A 27,556-nucleotide genomic window follows, 5' to 3' on the forward strand; every position below is an offset into this window, starting at 1 on the left:
TCCAACCACTTTAACTGGCCACAGACCAGCCAATGGTTAGAACCCGGTGACCCGCAGAGCGTTATTAGTGACTGAGCAGTTGGGCTACAGTTTAGCTCTCCTTCAACGCCTCTTGAGGTCAAGACTGCTTCTTGAGAAAATAGCAGACAATTACCTGTGGCAGGAGGCGAGGTTTCCACAATAATGGAGGCAGTTTTTCAGAAAGTGTCTAAAAATGAAAATAATTTTTAAACTGCCATGCAATGAAAGTCAGTGGTGTCCAAAACAACACAAGACCCACTGAGTTTCATTGTATGGATGAAAAGATGAAGCCACAAAAAAAAAAAAAAAAGCAAGACAAGAGACAAGCGAATGAGTAAATGATGACAGAATATTCATAAATAGAATATTGGATGAGCTATCCATTTAAAGATGATTTGTGTGTTCAGGGTCATGCATCATGTCCAATAATTATCAAAACATCTTCTCAATATCACATCCATCACTCCATCTTTGCAGCGGTGTGATGTGCTTTGGAGTGGAAGACTGCAAGGCAAGCTGGAAGACTGAGATAGGAGTGCCATATCTGCCAATCTCTCTTATGTCAACCCCCACACCCCTCACCAACAACCGCCACAAACAGCCTCATGACACGCTGTTTATGCCCTGTGACAAATGCTCTGCTGTCATCTTGCACACTTTTCATGCTCTGCAGAGGAAAACAAAGGCCCTGTCAATCACTTCTGGCCGACAGAGACAGATCTTCAGCGTGTGTTGGGGGGACACTGGTTTGAGACAACTGCTCAGATCTGAGGGGAGAGCATAACCATGTGGAAACAGAACCGTGACAGTAACAGCAGCAGCAGCAGAACGTGAAGATGAACAGAGCACGTCAACTACACCAGCGTCCAACCCCACAGCTACCTGATGCCAGTTTTGAACCGGAACTGATGCCCCTTTTTTCAGCGTTAGTCTCAAACAAATTAATATAATTGAGAATTCATATATCTGTGTGAATTGCTCAGAATCATTTTTTTTTTTTTTTTGCTGAATATGTAAACAATGTCTGCTGCATCATAACTCGTGACATCAAAAATATGTGAAATTAAAATGATCAAGTCACAATGACACAATTATAATTGATCACAATGGTTGATTAGTCTATGGAAGTTAACAACTGAATAGTTCAGATTTTTCTTAAAAATTACTTTTACATTATTAAAGCTTTTTTTTTTATTTTTTTTTTTTTTTGCAGAAATGCTTTCTTAAAAAAAATCTTACCCAACCAAAAATAATACACATTGCTACAAATGCTACTAATCAAAAATCAAAGTTGATTAACATAGTGTTATTCTTATACATATATTTAGTTTTAATATTTTTAGCTTGAGTGCTTTCAACAGCATGCTGTCAACATGCTGTGCCTTAAACTTTGTCTTTAAATTCAGGTAGCCCTTTCTAGTTGACTTTGCATATCTCTACTTTGAATGTTAAAATATGTTTTCAAAACTCATATGATCATATGATATGATGTAAACAAAGACAGTGTAAGTTCAAGTCAAAAACACTGGCTGTTTCTGAGAGATGTTATCAGATTCCCTGACTGAGCACCAGCTCCGGAATCAGCACCAGCACCATATTTTGGTGGAAAAGCAGTATGACTCCAATTTTCTTGCTAAATGACAGCTCTAGCTGCCAGCAGTTTCTTCTTTCCACTTCCAGGCAGAACTCCAGATCTCAGCTCATCCCACATGCTCCTCTGTTATTAGGGAGAGAGATGAGAAGTGTTCTGCTCGCAGCTGGAATTTGAGGGTCATTTCAAGAACACAACAAGCTGTTAAGACAGACAACCGAAGCTCACGCGGTCTCTCTCTCTCTCGCTTGGCACACACGCTTGCCAAATCAATAGAAATGCAAACGCAGAGAGGAAGGTCATTCAGCAACACTCTGCTGGAACGCATGCAGACCGGTGAAAATAAACAGGCTGATGTAAACATTCGCACGGATCCATGCAGCGTCTCTCCATCCTAAACGGTGACGAAAACACACACACACACACACACACACACACACACACACACACACACACACACACACACAGAGTCCTCGTGCAAACTCTCAGAGAAATCTCGCAGGTACATGTGGAAAAATCTTTTGAGTAAACAGCGCCAGAAGGAGATCTGCCTATAACACACAGCACATGCAAAGAAATAGCAAGGAAAGTGGTTGATGTTCCCACTTACGGAATACTCGATGGTGCCCTTCGGTCTCTGGAATGACATTCGCCTTCCATCCTTCTTCTCTGGCGTCTTCTTCTGGCCGGTATCTGAAAGCAAGCGAGGGAAGGTTCTCATTATGTTCATGTTCCGCTCTCCCCTCAGCTTGACACAAGCTGCCGAGCTCTCAGCCTCGACCAACGGCTCATCCGTCAACAGCGAGTGTGAACGAGCAATTCTGGTGAGCCAGAGAATGCAGCTTCTCTCTCTCTCTCTCTCTCTCTCTCTGTCACCCTCCCTGTCTACCTCCCTCCTTTCCCCACTGTCTCCCTCTCTTTCTCTCTCCCTCAGCACAATGACAGCCAATGTGTCTTCACCTTGCAATGCCTTCTGCTGAAAATGCTGTAAAAGATAGAGACCACCCTGACCTCTATGAGAGAGAGAGAGAGACAGGGATAGATGTAGTGCTGCCACCTGACAGTATCACATTTGTGTTGTGTATCTTTGAAGTCAGTTTCAATGCCTGCGTTATGTAAAGCTAATAGGGCTATGTTTACGTATTGGCACTGATTTTCTGATTCAGTTCTGACATCAGTGAATCTGAGTTTGCACACTCACACAAATATGGGGCATTTTGATGCCTATAACTATTTGAGGTATAAAATTGTCTTGAGAACTATTATGTTCTGGAAATTGCCTAACATACATTAATCTAGCACGAAATTGATGTTGGTCAATTTTTTTTAATGTTTTTGGAATAAGTCTCTCTGTGCACTAAGACAGCATTTATCTGATCGGTAAAAACAGAAACATTGTGAAATATTATTGCAATTAAAAATAGCTGTTTTCTATTTTAATATCATTTAAAATGTAATTGATTCCTGTAATGCAAAGCTGAATTTTCAGCGTCATTACTTCAGTCTTCAATGTCACATTCATAATAACTTTTCATAATCATTCAAATATGCTTATTTGATGCTCAAGAAACATTGAAACATTAAATTATATCAGACTATATTAAACCAAAACATTTAGGCCTACAATAACTGTGTCCCACACTTTTTTATGACCATGTTACAGTGTGATATTTCCCCATAACAAAAAGGGACATTTTAAAATTTCAGCAAGATGGGAGACAAACAAATAATCGTACTGCATTTACAAATAGCAGTTGATTGTATTCATCAAACTATTTAGTGCTGATATAAAAACTGACATTTAAAAAAGGGACAAACTGTCAAGGAACTTTGACATTAGCAACATCTACAGAACAAGTGGTGTGCTACAAATAATGTTTAGGCTAACAAAAAAAATTTCGCTCCTCTATTGTAAAGTCATACATTAGAAAATCAATATCAGATTATTAAAATGAAGTCTGCGATCATGTAACCCAAATTTATATTCAGCACTAATGTGTATGCATATAGGCTCATGGGTGTTTGTGTGTATGTTCAGGGTAATGAGAACAATGTTAGTAGTTCCCCCACGTTCACTTTGCTTCTGGCGCTCCGTCCGTCTTCACATTAACATTAACTCCAGAATCCGTCAAACAGGTTCTGCACTTGTGACAGTGTGACAGAGAGATGCTCAGCTGTGTAGCCATGAGTCAAAGTCGTCCTGCTATTTCTATGTTCACACCAAAGGGATGCTAGCGAAAGAAACCAGGCCAGCCAGTGCAAGCACTAATACCAACACTGATGTTTTATCCAGCGCTTTCACACCTCTGTTTGAGTGAGTAACCTGACAAACAGCAACTGTCTCTGTGTTTACAGTTCATGTCACTGAATGAGACGTCTCAAAGAGTGTCTCTAAAATAAAGATTTATTTCTCTGAAACATACTGTCATATTTCGAAAGCTGATCTGAACTAATTCAAAGGATGAAATATGAATCCCACATTCAGAAAACATAAACTATATTTGCTACAGCAAACAGTAATTATTTTAGAATTATTGCTCATAATTAGGCTTAGGAATTGGATAGGAACAGAAAAGAATTCTGCAGATTCATCTGTGTTGACATGTGTAGGTATATATTCTATATGCTTATATATTCAATATGCTTTAATATACTGTCTGTGTTATATAATGTGTGTGTGTCATATATATATATATATATATATATATATTCAAAGGATATATACTATATATAGGATATAACTGACACCTCACAGGTATATTCTTTATCTGTAAATGTCAGAAAGACATGCAAACTAATGTTGTCAAAAGACCCGGTGCTTCGGTACCAAGTCGGTACTAAAAAAATTTAAATGTCATAGTACCAGGTTTCTTTAAGTACCGGTGGTACCGAGTAACCGGTCAACCTGGTTCTTGATGCATACAGCGCTATGATTTCCGTGAAGCAGAAAACGCGGACGAAATCTCAAAATCCAGACATGAAAATTAAACCTACATTTTAATATTGACAGTCACGGAATTTGTCAAAGTTAGCATAAATTAATCAAATCAAATCTCCATATGGACCAGTATCTGTAAATGTTAAGCCGCAAAAGTTGGTTGAAATATGAATCCTGCATGTTCTGCGCGTCTCTGTGTGAATGAATGAATGACAGAGACGTGCGGGTTTGTTTACTACATAGACTGAAGCGTGTGACGCTCGCAGTAATTTCAGAAACTGCCGTCTCAATGAGGACATAAAAACATAAACAACATCACCAGAACTGTTCTGTCACTATATTATATTACTTGTAGAAAAACTTTAAACACAATTATAAATAAGTATAAAGATTGGCATTGTTTTTTTATTTATTTTAGTGATAAAAAGTTTTTTTTTTCAATTAGCATATTTATGTGTTTTGCTTTGGTACCGAAATTGGTTCAGAGAACCGTGGATTTTCACTGGTATCAGTACCGAATACTGAAGTTTTGGTACTGTGACAACACTAATACAAACATACCTATTTTGCTGTCAGGAGTGGGAAAGGCTTACGGGAGTAAACTAGGGGTGTCCCAGATTAAGGATTTTCATAGTTGAATCGGAATTTTCGAATCTGGCCAATATTCGACTGATAGTCAAATCATATGTTTGGGGGCGGGACAAAATACATTAACAAGAGTCAAGTCAGACATTCCACTAACATACAGGAAAAATGTGTAAAAATGTTTTTACAATAGTGCTCTCATTACAACGTTAGCCTAAAACGTTAGCAGTTAATGTTCTGCATTTCTGTTTTGAGCTGCACGCGCTGAAGATGACCATTAGGGTGAAGCTTCTGATAGCAAGTTTTTAATCAGTGGGATTCAACTCATAATTTCATGTAGAATACACTTTGTTATTTATACAACATAACGTTAATATTAAGAATCATAGGATTTTGCAAAAAGGGCCAAAAATGCATATGAACATATCAGAACAAACATATTCTGCTGCCAAGATGCTCCTCTGTTGGTCACGGATTATGGAAAGTGAAACATAAATCTATAGGGGTTATAGGGGTTGGATTTATTCACGCACTTTAAAATATTAATTTGAAGCTTCTTTCTTTCCAGATTCTTACAGCTTTATCATACTAGGCTGTATATTAACTTAGGGAGAAAACCGATAGTTCTATGTGAAATCAGACATTTGAGCTCCCCTATATAGTCAAAATGGCATAATCAATAACACCCCGCGAATCTTCGACTGTTAGATTGGTAGTCGAATCAGGCTCCTGTAATCAAAGCATCGATTCGTCGATGATTCGGGGTCACCCCTAGAGCGAACAAATGTAGCTGCGCGAATGCACGTTACACAGAATGAGTGCAATAGTAGCGCAATAATTCTGGGTAAAATAAACATTTTGATAAAATATTTGTTGTTGGACATTCATTTTGTCTTTTGTAGAATTTTAAACCTACATATGTGTATTTTATGATAGCAGTAACTGTAAAGGGACTATTGTAATGGACAAATCAAATGTAAGCTAGCACAGTCCGAATTACTAAGATCAAATTAGTTAATGTGTGTTTCTTATACATGTAAAAATATAGTCATTTTCTTAATTATTTATTTTCATTTTTAATTCAGTTATTTTAACTTTTAATTTAGTTATTTTAATGCTTTAAAGAGCAGTTTTAGATTGTAATGTTCTGCTCTCTGTTCTGCAAACTATAAAAGGTACAGATGTCATGAAACCAGAGAGAAAGGCTGCATGGCTAGTAACTGTAAAAACAGTCAAATAATAGTATGTGAAAGATTCAGTGGTAATATCATTAAGTTCCTATTGGTCAGTGTTAGAGGAACTCAACTTAGCCTGACAATTAGCCTGCTTTACACCAGGTTATTTTCCCAGCAGAAGTTGCCAAAGTGACTAAGCTTGATCTAGGCCTATATTAAATTTGCTTTATGGAACCAAATCATTTGACAATGAGTCAGACTAACTGAAATAAGCCAATGAAATATGCTAATGTCTATGTATTCCAGTACAGCAGCATTGCCCGAGGAATGAGTCACAAAGAGAAACACAGCGAGCAAACACACACACACACACACACACAGCAGAGATAAGTTCTATGAAAAATGGCGAAACTGTCTGGAACTGAATCCTCACATGTGTGTGTATCATCTGAAACAGGCTTTTCACACGCTGAGATAAGAGCTGCCACATTGAAACTAAACAAAGAGCCCAATGTGTGTCTGAGAGACACCGAATCCATAGTCGCCGATGGATTTGGTGTCTCTCCATAAACAAAATAAGACAAATCTCTTGAATAAATATGCATTTGTTCTCAGTACCCATGACACACATTGGATCTGATCACAAGTCCAGTGAGCTGTATTGCTGCCTACATAGGCAGCATTCTAGTTCAAGTGAAACCTCTTAAGTCAGTGATTTGGAACACTACACAGGCAGCTCACTGTGTTTTGGAACAGCCATTGTACTGTGGCTCACTGAATATCTAGCATTTTGTGTCCTAAATATAATGGCCACTGCTAATATTCAGTGGTCACATAACATAGGTGGGAAATATGGGACAAGGCCACATGCTGTTCCCTTTTTCCTTTCAGTGGCAAAGCATATAATATTATTCGTGACCCAGATACATTTGTAACATTTTACTTATTTTGTAACAAATGTAACACATTGTACATGGCCATTCATTAAATAAAAAACAAAAACAAAACAAACAAACAAAAAAACTGTCCTAGTATGAACTATATAACACACTGTAAATTATATGCATGTGATAAATTAGCATGATTTTAATGCTTTTGCTAATATGACTGCATGCCGTTCTCAAGTTTGCATTCTTTCTTTACATTTATTAGCACATGTAAAAGCAACATGTTACTGATATCCATAACCATGGCTGTGCATCATGTATTTACATTTAAACACACATTATTTAATATAATCATAGGATTAGTCTAATCTGATTTCTGACTAATGCTAATGAAAATATCTGTGTCAAAAAATAATCTTTTGTGCAATCACAATTTCTTATGACTAGGTGGAAAAGTTGTCACATGCATGCTTTTCATTTTTAACTTTACACAACAAATTCATTTTTTTCTCATTAAGAAAAGACTTTCAGATTATTTTTTTTATATTTATTTTATCTGAGATTTAGTTATATGTGTCTTTTTGCAGTAAAAAAAAAAAGTGAGTAAAAGTTTAGATTTTCATGACCATATTCCATCCCCTCTTAGAAATAAAAAGGTTTTTTTGGCTATACTGTACCTTTAAGACTTCTATAATATACACTGACTGTGCATTCACACCGCCGGCGTTGAGAGCGTCAAAGTGGCCGGAAGGCATTCATTTTCAATGTAAGCTGGCGTCGAGCAGCGGCGAGGAGAGTTGAAATCAAGGCAACTTTATGGTAACAAGCTATGACGTGGTTGGGCAGCAACCAATCAGAACGTAGAAGTCCAACACTTGAGAGGATTCCAAAGAACGCGACCACATTAGTTCCCAAGCACAATGGAGGACAGGATGATTATTGCGGTTTCGCGTTTGCAATAATCTATGATGTGTCCCTGTTTGCGTACAGGGACATAAAAAAATAAATTAAAAGTGATACGTGGACCAAGGTGTCTGAGATTGTTCATTTTCCTGGTGAGTTGCTGATGTGCAGTAACGTTATAGGAATAATAATCTAATGATAAAATAAATAATAGTACTGTAGTCCCAGTTTACTTTTAAACAAATTTCCCTGATTATACTTACATTAAGTAATGTTTTTTACTTGATTATATTTACTTTAGTAGCATTTTCAATGCAAGAATACTTGCATCATCATCATACATTATTAGGTAAAGGATCTTAATACTTCGTCCACAACAATATTTAATGAGGTTAACTTATAACGTTACCCTCCTTGTGGTTAGTCTGCATGAGATCAACAAGCTTGTTTGCTTTGCGGCCGCTTTAAATACAAAATAAGCATTCGGTCTATGTCAGAGCGTCTGAGCTCACAAATCTTTCTGCAGCCGGCGGTTAGGGCTGTCGCGGTTATTATGGGTGGCTTAATAGCGCGATATGCGATATTATCCCCGTGTTTTTTTTTTTTTACATACCTAATTTATCCTGATTTTGCTGCATACAAAGCTCTATCGTTGAATTATGTAGCATATATTGTTGCTTTTTTAACTGAGAAAAGAGACCCGTTTTAAAACATTTTTTTTTATTGTTAAATGCCAAACAGCAACAAGAACATGTGTTTTCCAATACATTTTTTTTTAAAGAAATCAAAGAGTTCTAACAGGTATTACACGTATTTGCGCGCGACTTTGGACAGCAGCGGAAATCTAGACTGATTATCGCGGCACTGGCCCACCAGGGCAGTGGATTTGCGTTGGAGTCGATGCACTTCTCGTTATCTGCTCACGCTCTCTTGGGTATGGGCACTGACGCGGAGGTTGTGCGGAGCTGTTCTTTTTGATGTTGCTCCGCGACCTGATGCTTGAGGGGGCAGCTGCGCTGGATGACCGGGGACACTCTAAAACACTTACCGTATACAATCTATAAAAAAAATCAGATGAGCCCTGAATATGAATTAGGGATGGGCGTTTTCCACAAATATCACATTCGAATATTTGAGCTCACAAAAAACGAATATTCGAATATTCGTTTATTTAAATTAAGTTTAATGAGTCAGACGTTATTTTTCAGCAACATTTGTTTTCGTCATTTTGAACAAGCTTACAATAAGCTTGAACATTACACATCATGTTTTGTAGCTGAAAACCTTTAACAATGCGTGCAAACAAACAAAATTACAGATTAAAAGCAAAAAAAAAAAAAAAAGTGAACAAAGAAAAAACGTAAAGCAGCCTGCAGCAATTAGGCTATTGTACAGAATGTAGCTTACACTTAACTTTTAAACTGTCAGCAAATCTTTTTTGCTTTTTTTCTATTGTTTCAAATGTTCTTGTTAAGAAATACGGGCATGTAAACATGATCGGGGGAAAGTCGGCTCCTTAGTCTGTTAACAATAAGGCCGGCCGCGGAGAAACCGCGCTCTGGCGGCACAGACGTTGTCGGGACTCACAAATAACGGTGTGCTAAGCGAATACGTTTTGTGAAGCGCTTCGTGTTTTCGTTTCACCACTGAATGGGATCCTCATCTGGTGGAATACATGGCTCCAGAAAGAACTGTTCCCACTCGTCTCGGCTGGACTCTCTGTAATCATCGCTGGAGAACTGGCTCAGCCTTTTCTGACGAGTGGGCATTGCATCTTCTTCATCGTGGCGACTACATCCGCACCACTCGCATCAAGGAAAATGTTCTGATAATGTTCAAAAAAGTTTTTTTTTTCTTACTTCTCTCATGTTTTCATCGAGAAACCTGAGATGTTTGTGCCGAGGGTCTAGGGCAGACGCGAGAAGAGGAGTTTTCACTGCATTCTCCAAGTTAGCTGTGTTTATTCGTTGCTTGAGAGATGCTGCAACAATGTTCTTGGATCACTTTCTGTGATTCTCCACGGCATATTTGAAGTACTGTAGAAGACCGCAGTTCTTTTAGGGGGCGTTCATATATCGCGTCTTTTGCATGCTCAAGTTCGTTATTTCCAATGTAGGCGCGCTCATAATGAAAGCGACAGCCGCGGTCCCGTTTTTTCCAAGCGCGTCCGCACAGCATCGAGTTAAAAACATCTCAACTTTCAGAATGCCGCAAGCGCACCGCAGGTCATGTGACAAGAACTAAACATTCAGCTTCATCCTTTCCTGTAACAACGTTGAAAGCTCAGCCAAGATGAAGGAACAGCTGATCATAGCCGAATATGGATTGCCATTTTGAAATAAATTTAGTAGCAGAGCTACTGAAAGCGATTTTTTTTGTGCTGCAAATCCATTTATCCTGAAATTTCCGCGTCTTCATGGAGAGAACGCGTCGCCTCAGGAACGCTTCTGCCCGAGCGCTTTGGAAAGAAGGAGAAAGCGGAGCGCATAGCCTTTTCCACGCGTTATTAGGTGCGATATGTGAATGGCCCCTTAATCATTTATTAATTATTTTTTGCTTGCATACACCTTCAAATATGCCGTGGAGAATCACAGAAAGTGACCAAAGTAGGTTTTATTGTGAACTTTTTTTTTTTTTTTGCGAAATTCGAATATCATTTTTATTTATCGAATAATTAGAGCAGAACGAATATTCGAATGTTCGACTATTTGTGCACATCCCTAATATGAATGCAACTCATTTAATAACACGTTAATCCTTTTCCTCCCATAGAAAACCGTTAAGAAAACGCTTAATGTGGCTTAATGTACTAAGACCAAACTCACTAAACATTATACTAATAAAGTATACGATGTACAAAAAAACCCAGATGAGCCCTGAATATGAATGCAAGTCGTTTAATGACACGTTAAGCCTTATTATAGTTTTCTATGCGAGTTAAGGCTTAACGTGTTATTAATCGCGTTGAATTCATATTCAGGGATCATCTGATTTTTTGTAGATAGTATACTTTATTAATATGATATTTAGTGAGTTTGGTCTGTTAATATCACTGTATTAGTACATTAAACCACGTTAAGCGTTTTTCACGTTAAGCGTTTTAGAATGTCCCGATGACCTCAAATTAGATGTATTGCCACGTCACAGGAACCTTGCTGCAGCAAATTTTGCATATCGGCTCATCTATATTCGCTGGCTCTCCCTTTTCATTGGGTTGAAAGCCAAAATGTTCCCAAACTGGCGACGTGACATTAGGTTTTGGGACGAGATTGAGCGCCTCCCATCATTTCAGCCGGCCTATTCAAAAAAAACGAAGCACCATAAAGCTACAACGGCTCACGAGAAAATTACAGTCGTAACCATATTGTATCATTAATTTATTTTACATTGAATGCACAGTGACAAATTGAAAAAACAAGAAGGCCATAGCCTCATTAAAAAAAAAAAAAACGGAACACTGCGGTTGCCATCTTTCCTCTGCGATTTGCTTGTCAATAGCGCGGTATTACAATATTGCAGTTATCGCGACAGCCCTACCGGTGGTGTGAGCGCACAGTGAGACTATACAATTCTGACTGTGGGGAATTATTTTTAGACCAAATTAATTTTGAATCCATCTTAGAGCCTTTTTAATTTCTAAATGTAAAAATATATAAATAAAATATTTATTTAAAAATAAAAATAAAAAATAATTATACAAATATCAAATTTAAACAGTAAAACTATGAAAAATATAATTATTTTATACTTTTATATTTATTGATGGTGACAGAAATATTGTGGAAAGTTCTTAAAAAACTCTCAGATGCAATTTTACATAGTTTATTTAACAAAACACAATATGTCTAGATTTACACAGTGTTTTCTTTTGCAACCTAAAAAATAAAAAGCAAAACTCTCCCATTTTACACCAGTGTAAACCTAATGAATTGATGTGTCATGTCTTCTCACCTAACGAATATATCTGGAATGACTAAATGTGTTTCTGAACAAGCTGTTATTGGTCAGTTTTAACGTTAGAATAAGTTAAGAAGAGTACATGGTACATCAGACTTATTACTACAAACATACAATGAAAATCCTGTTTCATCATATGACCCCTTTAGCAAAGGGAGAATTAACAGCCATGGGAAAAACATGGCAAAGTTGCTCACTGAACCAAACAGCTCAAAGTCCCCAGCAGTTGTCATGGCCCAGACTGTCACAGTAGCTGGTGTGTGTGTGTGTGTGTGTTTGCTGGGACTGCAGTTTGGATGCCGGAATCCACACGGCCTGTTCCTTTCCCTCATTAACACCCAACCCAGGTCAATTAATCAAACCCTGATCGTGTCAGTGGCTCCGTGTGTGTCACCCGCACCAAAGCCTCTCATTAGCACTCACTCCAGGGTGACTAATCGCAGCAAGATCCCTCCATCCACTGGGTTATTGCTTTAGTGAGCACTTTTTAGTTTGCAAATCAAATAAAGCAGTGGCCAAAGTCTGCCTCTATGCTGCTGTCATGAGTTAACGTGATCGTGTGAGAACTGCTGAAGATATCAGAGTTTGGTAGGAAGGTTGAATAATGATTTGAACAATGGGATACTTGTTGATTAAGCAAGAATCATTACTATTTAAAATATTCTATCAAGGAATACAACACTAAAACATAATTAGAAAAAGGCATGGTATTTAAAAAATAGTATGTACTGTAATTTTAAACACACTTTATTGCTCACTGCATTAAGTTGTCATATCAGTTATTTTATTTTTTTAATATTGTGTAACATGAATCGGATAAATTAAAAAAAGCCAGTGCAAAAATGATTCAGGGATTCATTTCAAGTCACTATGCATGTCGACGTTTCATGTGGCGATATAAGAAAAAAACTATTACATATATTTATGTATTATTTATCTAAAAAAAGACAATGTAAATGAATTAACATTTAAATAAATGTAAATGCACCCAAAACAACCAAAAGGCAAATTTCCAGTCCCTCTGAAGTAAAAAAACAAAGGAGAAAAAACTAAACAAAAATGAAGGAGAGAAAAAAAAAACAATACAAGTAAAGATTATACAGCTTGGTATATTCTATAATATATTCTATATTATATTATAATGGGAGGTATGATGCATTATTTCTAAGACATGACCTATGATTTACATGGCATAAAGAACGAGACTTCTTCAAATTTATTGGCATGAGTAAAAAGCACATTGGGATGAGACGTGACATCTAGCTCAAAACTTCCCTTCAGCAGAGACGCTTTAACTATTCTTTATCTCACTGCATGTGGCAGCTTTAATGCTAAATCCATATCCACCATCAGGAAACCAGGACAAATAATACAGGTCAGAGGAAAAAAAAGCCCAAGAGCGCAGGCTGGAGCTGAAAGATCAGTCGCTGTGCTGCAGGTAAACAGCTCCCTCGGCCTGGATGCTCGGTCAGAATTTAAAAGGTTATTGAGTAGAGGGCAAAGTTTGATCCGCTGAACGTCAACCCCTCCTGCTACTTTAGCATGTAGTCTAGACGAGCGCAAAATAAACACCACTGGGGCCCCAACGCTTTCGAGCAATCAATGAAGTTCAGAGGTGATGTCCATAGAGTCAATGCTAATGTTTAATTTTCCGTTTGGTTTGCATTAAAAGTTCCAAACAAAACAGAAAGTAATCAAATGAGATGATGTACCTTTCATTTGTTAAATATTTAATAAGCAAAACATCCATTTCAACATGATTATATAAAATATATAAACTATATATTTTTTTATTTTGAAGCTAATTTACATTTATTACAGATAATTATCCGGGTTATTATATATATTATATTAGTAATTTTTATATATATATAATATATTCGCGTATCGCGCATTCGCGTCATTCGCGCGAACTAGACGCACGAATGAGGCGAATTCGCGTCTTCCGTGCCGCGCTAAACGCCTAATTCGCGCCAGACGCTCTATTCGCGTTTGGTGTGAACACAGCATAACCATGTGAAAATAAAGGCAACAACTGCATAGTTCTACAATACAAACAGCAAAATCAACACACATTCACTAAGATGTTTCTTAATCAGCATTCAGTATTTGTTTTAGTTTTTAAATTTGGTTTTAAATTAAAAAAGGTCTTTACCAGTGAGACTAAATGTAAGTGTGTTATATAAATACATTATTCCAAAATGTTAAAATCAAATAATGTTGGTGCGAATAAAACAAAAAATGCAAAGTATTTCATTCGTCCAATAAAAAAAAAGATGATTCACATCTATATTTTTTTTACTTGAGCCTATAACTTGAGAAATAAATAACTATTGGCTCAAGTAAAAAAAAATATAGATGTAAATCATTACCCTAATTTTTTTTTTTGAATGAATGAAACACTTCAGTGTGCTACAGGTGATTTTTAAATCATAAGTCGATCGATGTAAAAATAATCATACTATCCAGAACTGACGTTTACTTCTGGCTTTTCAAACATGTATGCAAGTTCTACTTTACAAAAAACAAAAAAAAAAGGATTTCAGTTTTGTCCCTGAATTGTCTACGCTTTTGCAGGGCGCGGACATTCGCGCAGCTTCAGTGAGCAGGAAAGGGACTCTTATTTTGTGCAGTTGGCTGTTCACTTCCTGCTATCTGTGCTTCAAACGTGTAGCTCTGCACTTCCAGCGCTGATCGGCTGCCCATGTCCTGCGCACAGATTTTGAAATACTTCCACACAAATGACATAGCGAATGATTACAACGTAGTCTGTGCACGCGGGCGCACTTCCGGAAAAATCGGCTGAAAAAAAGACCAAAAACCGATTTAACGATCGCGTATTTTAAGCGTATTTTAAGCGTATTTTAAGCGTCAACCGGTGCATCCCTAATTTCTAGTCATTGTTTAATGTGTTCAATTATAAAATATATATTAATTTACATTTAATAGATTCAAATTAAATTTATGCATTTAGCAGACGCTTTTATCCAAAGTGACTTACAGTGCATTCAGGCTATCAATTTTTACCTATCATGTGTTCCCGGGGAATCGAACCCCCAACCTTGCGCTTGATAGCGCAATTCTCTACAAACTCAGCTACAGGAACACTATATTATATAAGTAAGAACTATATACCATATATTCTATTATCATTATCACAGGGGAAGTTGTGGCTTAGTGGTTAGAGAGTCTGACTCTCTTGAGATTGTGGGTTCGAGTCTCAGGCCGGCAATAACACGATTGAGGAGCCCTTGAGCAAGGCACCGAACCCCCAACTGCTTCCCGGGTGCCACAGCATAAATGGCTGTTCACAGTGTGTTTGAGTGTGTTCACTGCTGTGTGTGTGCACTTTGGATGGCTTAAATGCAGAGCACGAATTCTAGTGAAGTGAAGTGAAGTGAAGTGAAGTGACATTCGGCCAAGTATGGTGCCCCATACTCAGAATTTGTGCTCTGCATTTAACCCATCCGAAATGCACACACACAGAGCAGTGAACACACACACACACTGTGAGCACACACCCGGAGCAGTGGGCAGCCATTTATGCTGCGGTGCCCAGGGAGCAGTTGGGGGTTCGATGCTTTGCTCAAGGGCACCTAAGTCGTGGTATTGAAGGTGGAGAGAGAACTGTACATGCACTCCCCCCACCCACAATTCCTGCCGGCCCGAGACTCGAACTCACAACCTTTCGATTGGGAGTCCGACTCTCTAACCATTAGGCCACAACTTCCCCCAAAAGTACGGGTCACCATACTTGGCTGTATGTCACAAATAATAATACATGTCCCCTAGTTAGACAGACAGTTTTGCAGATAAAAGATCATTCCATGCTAGCTTCAGTTCTAACTGTTTTGGCATCCACACGTGACCTCTTGGGTTGGCCCAGCACAGTAATGCACTGAGGAATTAGTCTTAACTCAGTAATGAAAACACACCCACTCCCCCCATTCATCTTTGGGGGTGATCTAGAGAAAAGCAGGACATGTCTTGTGCCTCCCACGTCCGTCTAAAGCCAGTGCAGATGTATGCTAATGGACTCCTTGTGCTTCCAGCACAGCATCAGTGCAGCCCACTCATTCTTTAGACTGGTCCATCTCCCGTAATGAGGGGCCAGAAGCGCTCCAGAAAACGGTGTGCCATTATTTCAATGTTCTGCATGCACATTTACCAATAAACAGACTTCTGAAATTCCAACACAGAGCATTTGGGGCTGATATCATATTATTAGTGACTAATAAATGAAAATATCTGATAATGTTTATAATATTTATAATGATTATAAATATTAAATGAAAATGTTTGCATTAAAAAAACTGTAACACTCATCAATCCCCAATGCATTTAAGGAGTGCTTCATTTTAAGTGTAATGCAGAAATGTGATTTCCCACAGTCAGTTATGCTTTACACAAGGATGTGCTCTATTTGTTTTTAACTCTGTGTTTTTTAATCCATTTATGCAAATAGGCTTACATGGTGCCATCAGCATTGCACTGCTTTGATAAGTGTCACATGGAAAGGACAGCAATATTGTTTGCCGCAGTTATCCTTTTATGTGTCTAACCGGTGGTGCAATGCTATTTCCTGTACTTTGGCAATTTCACAGGAGTCAAATCCTTGCAATTTACTCTTCTCTAGCCTAGAATTCTATTGTATGACCAAATTCTTACAGTAGTCAAGGTAATGTAACAGTATACATCACACAAGACAGCTCTGGTAATGCAACAAAAATGTGTTAATTTTTTGTTTTGATGGTTTGATTACCCACATTTTTTTTCACCATATGTCTGTTCTAGAGACATTTTGTTACACTTTTACTTAGCGATGATTTTGCCTTATGTCTGTTCTAGACACGTTACAGCTTTTTGATAAAACTCTAACTGGTTTCCTTTGGAAATGTTTCAAATTCACAGTGAATGCATTTATGAGTGTAAAGCATGTCTCTGTGCATCAAATCATGATTAAAATCGAAATGGCAAAATTGATCCAAGAAAACCTGATAGATTTTTTTATTTTCTGCACAGCCCTAATATATACACTACCGTTCAAATAAACGCTGTTATTTGGAATGTTCTATACATCAAACAATCTTGAAAAAAATAAAAACATCACAGTTTCCACAAAAATATGAAGCAGCGTAACTGTTGTCAACATTGATAATAATAAGAAATATTTCTTAAGCAGTAAATCAGTATATTAGAATGATTTCTAAGGATCATGTGACACTTAAGACTGAAACAATGACTGCTGAAAATTCAGCTTTGCATCACAGGAATAAATTACATTTATACATCCACTTATATCTACTGCAGAATAAACAGTATTTCAAACCTGCTACCAGATTAAACATGTCTATCATCATACAGCATATACCATCATGCCTCCCAGTCATCCTCTGGCCTAATTAGGGCTTGCAATTAACCTGACTCCATGGCTCACTGTGACAAGAATACATAACACAGAGTCTGCTGTGGATGCAAGTTTTCACAGCACTTGGGCTTTCTATACAAAACTGCAGTTCAGACATGTATCCATAGACTATTTTAAGGTCTATCAGTCAGTGCCAATATAACACAATAGGTTCCCACAGAGATTGACCAATATAATTCCATTGCCTTATCAGTTGGTTCATTATTTTTTTTTAAATCAATGACAATGAATTTAAAAATATTTACTCACATTATTCCAAATCTGCATGATTTTTTATTATTTTTATTATTTTGGTCACAAAATTCTCATTATTAACTACACATTTTGCCTCAATAAACACCTGATTTGTTAATAGTTAAGGTAGATGTTTAGTTTAGATATGTGGTAGGATTCTAGGATTTAACATATGGTCATGCATTGGAGAGAATAAGGCATTAATATCTGCTTTATAAGTACTAACAAATAGCCAATATGCTAGTAATACACATTGAAAAGCAACTAATTAATAGTGAGAATTTGTCCCTAAACTAAAGTGTTACCAATTTTAAATCAGTCACAATTTTTTCAATATAATACAAGTGAATGAATACTGACAACACTGAATATCTGTAATTTTTACAAATTTATGTCACACTGCACAACTACATAAGTGCACTAACGTTACATGTAGAAACTGCGAGCAGCTGCAGTTGATTAAATATTATTAAATGTAAAGTTTATATACTTTATATTTCGGATCATAACCAAAATAGACAAATGTATATTCATTAGAGACCATGACCATTATTGGATCATATCCAAAATAGACAAATGCATATTCTTTAGAGTCCATTTTGAACCAGAGGAACCATGAATATGTCAGCAGAGTTTGAGCAGCAAACAAAACCAGAACAACAATGCAGCAATAAACTATAGAATATCAAATGCTTCTAACGTGCTTCTAACATGTATTGTAAAGCCAGGATGTGAACTCCTAACTCTTCCTCACAAAAGTCCTAAAGTCAAATGCAATGCAAATGCACAGGAGGGCAGATGACACGTAGAAACTCTCTTAGTAATAACTCACTGTAAGTAGTGCAGCCATATGCTGCATTGTCAATACTTTTACTGTCGCGCAACAACTGTTGCGTTTCAACCCGTTTGTCAAACTTTTGAGAAAACACAAAGCTACTAACTTACCTGCAGTGTGTGTTCCATGTGCGTTCTCCAGAGGCGTTTCTGCATCAGAGTAGTCTTTAAACTGAACTTCTCTCACGGTAAGAGGCCAGATTTTACCAGCGATCGCGTCTCTGAACGACTGAATATAATCCATCTTCAGATCTTCTCCAAAGCATAAACATTAAAAAGCAATAAAACCAACGCAATAACGCCGAGTTATCTGACCAGGGGAGACCGTGAAACGCGAGCAGAAGCAGGAACTGAAACTGACAGCAGCTGCTGAACTTATTCTGGCCGTTTGTCGCGCTGCATGATCTACGCAAGCAACGTGACGCGACGCGACCAAAACGCTCTCTTCTCTACCCTACAAGTGATGGAATGCTGACATAAACAAAGACTGTGATTGGTCGACTGGCTGCGACGTTAGGATTATCGCGTCGCGTCGGTAGCCGTGAAACACCTGAGGGGAAAAATTATGAAACATTTCTATGAAAAAAAAACAACAATTATATATAAATATATATATAATGTTAAATTAAATTAATGCTAAATTAATGTTTTGAAGTTTATGACCAGTTACATTTACTGGCTAGTTTTGTGTTTTTAAAATTCTGCCTCAGACACTTAAATTGTAGTTAAACAGAAAAACCCCAGCAAACACTGCTATCACATGATCGCCTAAATAACATTAAACCTTGAATTCAGAGCGGGTAAATTAATCAAACATGCTGTAATTGTGCAGAGAGTCTCAATTATATTTTAACTGGATGAAAACAGCTTGCAGGGAAAGCGATCAGTAGATCTCCACCTTCCCAACGACATCTATACAGCTCATCTGACGATATGAGAGCCACTGCTAATTGCAAAGATTGTTCAGTGTCTTTTTAATTCGTCAACTTAATTACATCCCAAGGGGTGACAAATGAAATGTGCCTCAAAGGCCAAATTTACACTGATCCCAAAATCCCCCAAAAAGTTCATGAGTGAAACTCCCTCTGCTGGCCAGCTATAATATTGTACACTCATAGATTTGTGCCATGTCAGCTGAGTTGGAAATAATATGACATGCATAAATTCAACTGCTGATAAGACTTTTCATTGTAGTGGAAATATCTGAAAGTTATCATCTGAATAACACAGTAGCCTGAAAGTCCAGATGTTCACAGTCAAAACATTGAAGGTGCATCTGATGGATGAATTGCAGATTAAAGTCAGCATCTTCCTTCTTCATCCGCACCATAACCGGCTGGTAATTTATCATTTTTCTTATTGGTCATTTTAGTTCAGGAACTGTGGAGATATCCACCCTATTACTGTTTTCTTAGCAGTATTTATATGTTATTATAGTTTTCATTAATATTTTGAATTAGCTTTCATTTGTATATATTACGTTTTTATTTTATTAAAATGTATTAGTAATGTGATTTTTTAAATATATTTATATATAAAAATATTTCTTTACATTCTTAGCAGATATTTTTTTCAGTTATAGTTACTTATATTTTACTTTGGAACTCAAAAATAACATTATTCCATAAATAAGAAGCTCACACAAAGCTATAGAATTGCTTCAGAATACTTGGAATATTGCTCAAATCGTATGGGCAAAATTCATTGTTTTATTGTTTTTGATCACTATATGAATGTTATATGGAAAATTTGTAGTTGAACATCACTATCCTACTATACACAGTGGTACACAGACGCTAAAGGACAGTCCTTGTAGTGCTGTAATTGCATGGATGTTCAAAAACCAAATTATTTTTTTAAATAATGAGATGTTCCAATCCTTCTTGTGCTGGGCTCATACTATCGATTCAAGGTTCTCCACTTATAATTAAAGAACAGTTTAGTTTGATTGGCCCCATGAAAGATCCATTATTCTCATTACATAAAAGAGAAATAAAATAAGTCCTATTAGTTGAGTTAGATTAAAACAGGGCTTCCCTCCCAACCAATATTCCTCTCTCCTCTCATCGCACACAGTGATCATTGGACACCTTCTTCTATTTCAATTTTCAGAATGGAAGAGAGTCTGGGAAATAATAAAAAGCATAAAGAATTAGTTTATTTGTTCTCCATTAGATATTTTTAGTGATTCATCAACTGTTCCAAACCAGAATGAGGCAGGATTTTTCTAGATAGATAAACACACACATGCATCATCACTGCAACAAGGAACATTTTATACATCCCTAATTATTGATCATGATCAACCAGGGTCTAAAATGAACACTTATGCAGCACCAAATGCAAAAACAATTGCCTTTAATGAGAAAATTAAATGGAGTTCCTTTCCAATCTGCCTATAACTTCAATAGGAACCATAACACAAGGTTTAAATTGAATTGTAAGAACGTTCTGACCCTTGCTGATGTAAGAGACGTACAAACACATTCAAGACTCAAGCAGCAGCATCTTCTGCTTTTGGCAGGGGCCTTTTAGGACCGGCCTGATCACGTGGGCCTATGGAAGCAGGAGACAGTCGACAAAAATTTGTCCTGGGCCCTGTGAATTTAAACAGATTTTACTATCAGCTTTCCTTTCTTTTTTTTTTTTTAAAGAAATTAATACTTTTATTCAACAAGGATGTTACATTGAAAAAAATAATAAAGACAAGATTAGAAAATATTTATATTTCAAATAAATGCTGTTATTTAAAATTTTCAGGAAAAAGGTATTATAGATTAAAAAAATCGATATCGATCCTAAATCAGCATATTAGAATGATTTCTGAAGGATCATGTGACGCTATAGACTGAAGTAATGATGCTGAAAATGCAGCTTATATTTTAAAATATATTGAAATAGAAAACTGTGCGGAAACTTTGGTTCTGGACCAAATGAGAGCCATAATCCTTTTTCTTCAGTCAAGATGGATCTCATTACTAAACCACCACCAGAACTGCCATCTCCTCATTGTATGTGTCCAGACACACACACACACACACACATCAACACAAGGACGAACATCTGCACATTACCCTGAGCTTCACAGTTTACAGGCCCAATTAGACAGACACAAATGGAGCAAAAACTCACTCCGGCTGGGCAGATACAGTTAATAGAGAAGGCAGTGAAGATTTGCTGCTGTAATGAACGAGCACTAAATACAATCAGATTACGCCAGACAGACCGTCTCCAATTTGACAGCTGTATTTGTGATTAACGATAAAATCAAATGTTATTTATTATGGATGTGGAGATAAATGACCAGCGAATGGATATATGACGTGGAATGCCTGAGACACTAATTTGCTTCCATTTTACTTGTGTGGGATTTTTTTGGATGGTAAATTGCTTTCTGCAAACCCAGTGCAGCTCCCTGCTGAGTATGAGAGCACTATGAAACACAGGATAAAACTCAAAAATGGAGATCGATTCATTTTAAAGAATCACTTCAAATAAATGTTGTTTCAATGCAAAAAAAAAAAAAATTATATATATATATATATATATATATATATATATATATATATATATACTAAATAATAGTAAATTATACAACTATATATTATCCAGCATGATTTGAGAACATTTTCAAAAGTAATATTGCGCACCAGTGGAAACATGAAAATCTGAATTTGTACAAAAAGTTTATATGGGTAATGTCATAAATTAACTTTATATTTAATAATTGCATATTTAAATAATTAATTATTTATTATTATTTCATGTAATAATGTTTCTTTGGTTGGAATTTCAAATTCCAAATTTAAAGTAATTTTAATCAAATGGATACATATTGAGATACATATTCAATATCACTATAAATATATATATATATATATATATATATATATATATATATATATATATATATATATATACATATATATATATATATATATATATATATATATATACATATATATATATATATATATATATACAACACTTGTTGTTGTCAAACTCACAGAAATCACACACACCCCGAAGCACAGCATAGAGGTGGAGCACTTGGCTTTCATGCAGGTGGATAATGTGCTGCTGGTCAGGTGAATGACTGCCTCAAAGACAAAAGTACTGCTTTCCCTCTCTGAGATGACAGCACCATCTGACAGATGATTATGCTGTCCAAACTGCACAGAAACTCATGAATATTCACAAGACAAATGCAAATGACTCAAATGTCTGGCCTTAGAAGAATCTCTGAGCATGAATCATTTCACCAAGGCATGAATGTATAACAGTCCCTCAACTGATGCAATAAACCTCAACCAAAAACCACCTCCCCACTGATTTAGTTTATGAGTTTGAAAATGAGCAGTCATGAGAGGCCCGAGTCAGACCTTTCCATCAGCGTTTTTAACACTGTGCTATTTTACCTTTTCTGCTCCATTGAGCTCAGTTGTTCAGTCATTGCTGTGAGAAGCAGGGACTGCAATTATACAGCATTCCTCAGAAACACGTTTGACTACATAGACACACACACCAACCATCAGTTAGACTCTTACAACTGCTAGACTCTTGTCACAGATCATTTTCTAGACTGTCATCACAGCAACCAATAGCTGGATTCAGCCAATCAACTGCTAGACCTCTTCTCAAACTTATTTTGACAAAAATATCATGCTAAAACCTATCTGCAAGCATAAACCATTTTTGCTCTTCTGTTTGGTAGTTCTAAATATTTACAATATATGCAAGAATATTTTATTGATGACATTCAAATAATTGCATTTTTATTAATAAAAGTATTTTATTCACTTTATATTTGGTAAGTAAGTTTCACAATTTTATATTGAAGAAAAAAACAATCCTGTTAAAAAGTTTGGGGTAAGAAATCTATTTCTTAAAAAAAAATTTTTTCTAAAGGATCATGTGACACTGAAGAGTGGAGTAATGGCTGCTGAAAAATCAGCTTTGCAACACAAGAATAAATTACTATTACATTTAAATGTATTTTTGATCAAATACTTTGTCGTGTATATTATAAATATTTTAAATACCACCCTAGTCTATCAAAAGAAGCAAAAATGCTGACAGAGTCTGATTGTCTTGAATCAGTTCGTTCATCATGTTCACTTCACAGTGATTAGTTTGCATCATCACTCAAAAGTGTTCACTAAATCCATCTAAATTCGCTCACCAGCTGTCCTTCAACACAATACATGATTTAAAATCAAACCAATAAGGTTGAGAACCTCATCATGATTGCAAACCAATCACTACTAGTCTCACTGTCAGTCACATATACTGTCCCGTACAGGAGGGGGTGGCAGGCATTTCCTAAAAAATCCCTGTACAAAGAAAGAAAATCACATCAGGAAGACAAAGCTATTTTTAGCGGATAAGCCTCTCATTAAACTGATTTGTGTTCATTTTGGCATCAGGATTTTTTCTATCCTGCTTAGTTTTTTCTTTTTTTTTCTCTTGTTGAAATGGTTATGTCATATCTGTCAAGGTTAAGGATTTCGCTTCAGAATCCACAGGAGAGTTTAGAACTGCAGGACACCTGAACAAACAGCCAACCAGCTGGGAAAAGCAATGCAACTCTGAAAAGTTGGGTTCTTGGCTCATCAACCTGAAACCAGAATACACAGTTGGCCTGGTAATATGCATGAAATCTCTATTTGAAAATGGTCTCTGGAAATGGTTTTCTTACTTGCTCTTTCTGTAGATATACAGTAGCTCTGAGTCCTTTACTACTGTAATAACACACGACTGCACTGATCTGATCCACATCACAGCCCAACTGCCCACTGCATGGGGTCTGATTTAGTTCCGCTGCTAGAGGACTGCAGCCCCCACAGACAGAAGGTTTTAAGATTAGGAAGCCCTGCAAATTCTCAATTAAGGTGGTGTCCCACTAGCTAGCTTTAAACAAATTGGCTGAAAATTTTGCTGGGTCAAAGGAGGTATATAATACCCGGTGAAAGCTAACCATTAGCATTCCAGTTCATGTCAATGGCAGCACCCATACAACAAAAAATAGGTTATTTCTGTCCAAAATATATTTCAAAGTAAGCTTAATGTTTGTTTCTTCTTCAAACCCTAAATACATTTAATTTAGACCTTATCTTAAATGTCAAATTATATATGATATGATATATGATATGATATTATATTATGGAAATGAAAGCTTACTGAAAGTAAACAAAAAAAATCTATATTTGCAATAGATGTATGTATATGTTTAAAAATATATCTGAAATCACCATCTTTGAAATTGTGAGTTGAAACAGCTGAGCAGAAAAGAAGAGAAAAGACCATCAGAAACGCACTTACAGTACCTGACCATCAGACCATCAGCTATTTTTTTTTAATAATTTATAAAAGCAATAAAGCCTGAGCTTTCAGAGCTTCACTCTGTCGGGTGGTCAAGTAATAACCCAGCATGCCCTGAGAGAGCAACACAGAGATCAGGCTGATGTAAACAAAACATGTTCAATCTTAAACTAACCGCTTTGTCAATATCTTCTCCTGAACTCTGCAGGGGAATTAAGTGCTTTCCCTTTCAGAAGGACATGCTCATATTTTTCATTATTATGTTAAGCGCTGACGCATGAATTATAATGGCCTAACGCCTCTCTCCTTTCATTCCTGTGCTGATGAAGAGAAAAGAAATGGACCAGTGCCTGTGATAGAGAGGATGGAGGTGGATGCTGGCGGTGGCAGAGGGTAATCAAGACAATGAGGTCACAATCACAAAGTAAGATGTGCCAGTGTGATTGGTAGTGTGAGAAGAGAAACATCTGAAGATGACGAGGAGATCTCAGATTTCACAGGCAAAGCAGGAGAGGAAAGACACCATGTGACTGACTCTTCAGCTGATTTGGTCTAAAAGTTCATCCACTGCATTAAATGGCTCATATTACGGAAAATGTATTATTATTATTTTTTTTTTCAATATAGGTGTTTGATTTAGAATTTACTGCTACATTTTAACATATTTAGAGATTCATCATCTACATACATCCAATATATTATTAAACAAAATAAATGAAAACATTTTTCTAATTTAGTTCTTATAATAAATTGAAAATCATGAAAAGGGGGCATTTTCTATTTTCACTAATACCAGGTAAGATGATGAAAACTTATCTCTGATGTAATTTTGATGATAATTTTTTAAGTAAAACAAAAGTCAAATATTCTATTTAAATTATTGTATTTTTGAAAAGAATTAGACTTTGGCATTTACTTGTGTAAAAAAAGAAATAAATATTGTGAAAAAATAATAAACCGAATGAATGAACAAATAATGAAAATAGCAAGTATACATATAAATAATGTCAAACAAATCAAATAACAACCTCAGTCAAGGAAACGCATCTGAATTACAATAATATGATTCAATGAATTACACATTATGTTTATATATTATAAATTATGTTGTGCATAATAGGGTCTATTTTTTAATTTCCCTTATAATAGCAAAAAAACAAAAAAACAAAACAAAAGCATAATAAAAACAACAGCAACAAAAGGGCTTCTGTCCCAATTCAAACAGCATCCTAATCCAAGGGTCTAACTTTATATTTTTTACCTCAAAATGAAACAATCTTTTCTACCACACAAAATTTAAAATAACGTTTACATTCACAGATCACTATTATCCAATGGCAAAATAAGTTTACATAAATTAACTGAGCTGTTCAGATGGAATTAAAACTCTACAAATATTGTTGTTCACATTAAAAGTCTAGACTACCAAGAGCATAATACTGTATTTTATCATTTTTTTCTAATCAAATGTACTCAACCCTGAAACAAATAAACATCATTAAGAATTTGAGCAAAGCTGCAGGGTCTGGTTAAGCTTGCTAAAGTTGAGTTAAAGTTTGATTTAAGCTCTTTTGGGGGGAAAAAAAGATAACAATAATCTAGTAAATCAGTCTGATATGACCATGTAAAGTAAATGCACAGGGAAACTAAAACAAATATCAGCCCTTAGGAGGACTTGCAGATTTTATATTTCACAGCGAGAGGTTCGATTGATAGGATGGCAGAACAATGGGAGGGAAAACTGTTTACTCCCTCTTAATCAATAATGATCTATAAAAACCATCCCTGGATTTCTTACTGCACATGAGCGGAGCTCAAAGGAGGGACAGAGGCAGAACTCAGACTGATAAAAAATTTGTTCAAATCAAGAGGGGGAGGCCTTGCTGAGAGAGAGAGAGAGAGAGAGGGGGAGAGAGAGGGAGGCGAATTATACAGCATGGTTTATAATTCCAGCGGCACCAATCCTTCCGAGGGGAATGCAGCAGTTAATTCAGCTCTGGATGCAGAACCATCTCCAGGAAAGCAAACTGTTTTCATTCTACCCCACGGCCTAATCCATGAATCTATAGGCCATCATCTGGAGAAGTACTGTGACTGCCAATCTAGTTACCAGTAGAGAGAAGAGAGCAGGGGAGGAACTAACCAAAAGTATCATGATGCTTGATCAACTTTACATTTTCAGCAGCATTATGAAAAATCAAGCGTTTTCAAAACCTAGCAACTTTTCCAATAACAACCTACTTTTTGTCAGCATGTATCAAAATGATTCATTGGTATTTTGGTAATGCTGTGCTGCACATGAAGCTCTACAGTCAAACAGACTGAAGAAATGAAATGGAAAGTGTTGGGAAAGTTTGAATCATTTTAGTGATTCAGTTCATTAGGATGATTCATTTGAGTTCAATACAACTATTCACAAAGTCTTTAAATTAAATTAAAAATATTTTTTTACCTAACGTGTTCCATGGGAATCAAACCCACAACCTTGCACTGCTCATGCAATGCTCTACCACTTGAGCCACAGGAACACAAATATTTATATAGAATTTCACACACTTTTGTTTGGGGTTGGTAAGATTTTCTTTTTATGTTTCTGAAATAAGTCTCTTATGCTTACCAAGGCTGCATTTATTTGACCACAAATACAGTAAAAACAGTAATACTGTGAAATTGTATTACTCA

The 27,556-nt window shown here is 36.4% G+C and overlaps 1 protein-coding gene across 1 annotated transcript in view; it reads right to left on the minus strand.

The window, feature by feature from the left end:
• Positions 1-27,556, minus strand: part of LOC132103531 (oxidation resistance protein 1-like) — a 138,028-nt gene that overhangs the window by 54,234 nt on the left and 56,238 nt on the right. Inside the window, exon 4 of the mRNA XM_059508646.1 lies at positions 2,223-2,305. Coding sequence (XP_059364629.1) covers positions 2,223-2,305 — 83 coding nt within the window. The remainder of the gene's footprint in view (positions 1-2,222; positions 2,306-27,556) is intronic.

Source organism: Carassius carassius, chromosome 24, assembly GCF_963082965.1.
Source record: "Carassius carassius chromosome 24, fCarCar2.1, whole genome shotgun sequence".
NCBI lineage: Eukaryota > Metazoa > Chordata > Actinopteri > Cypriniformes > Cyprinidae > Carassius > Carassius carassius.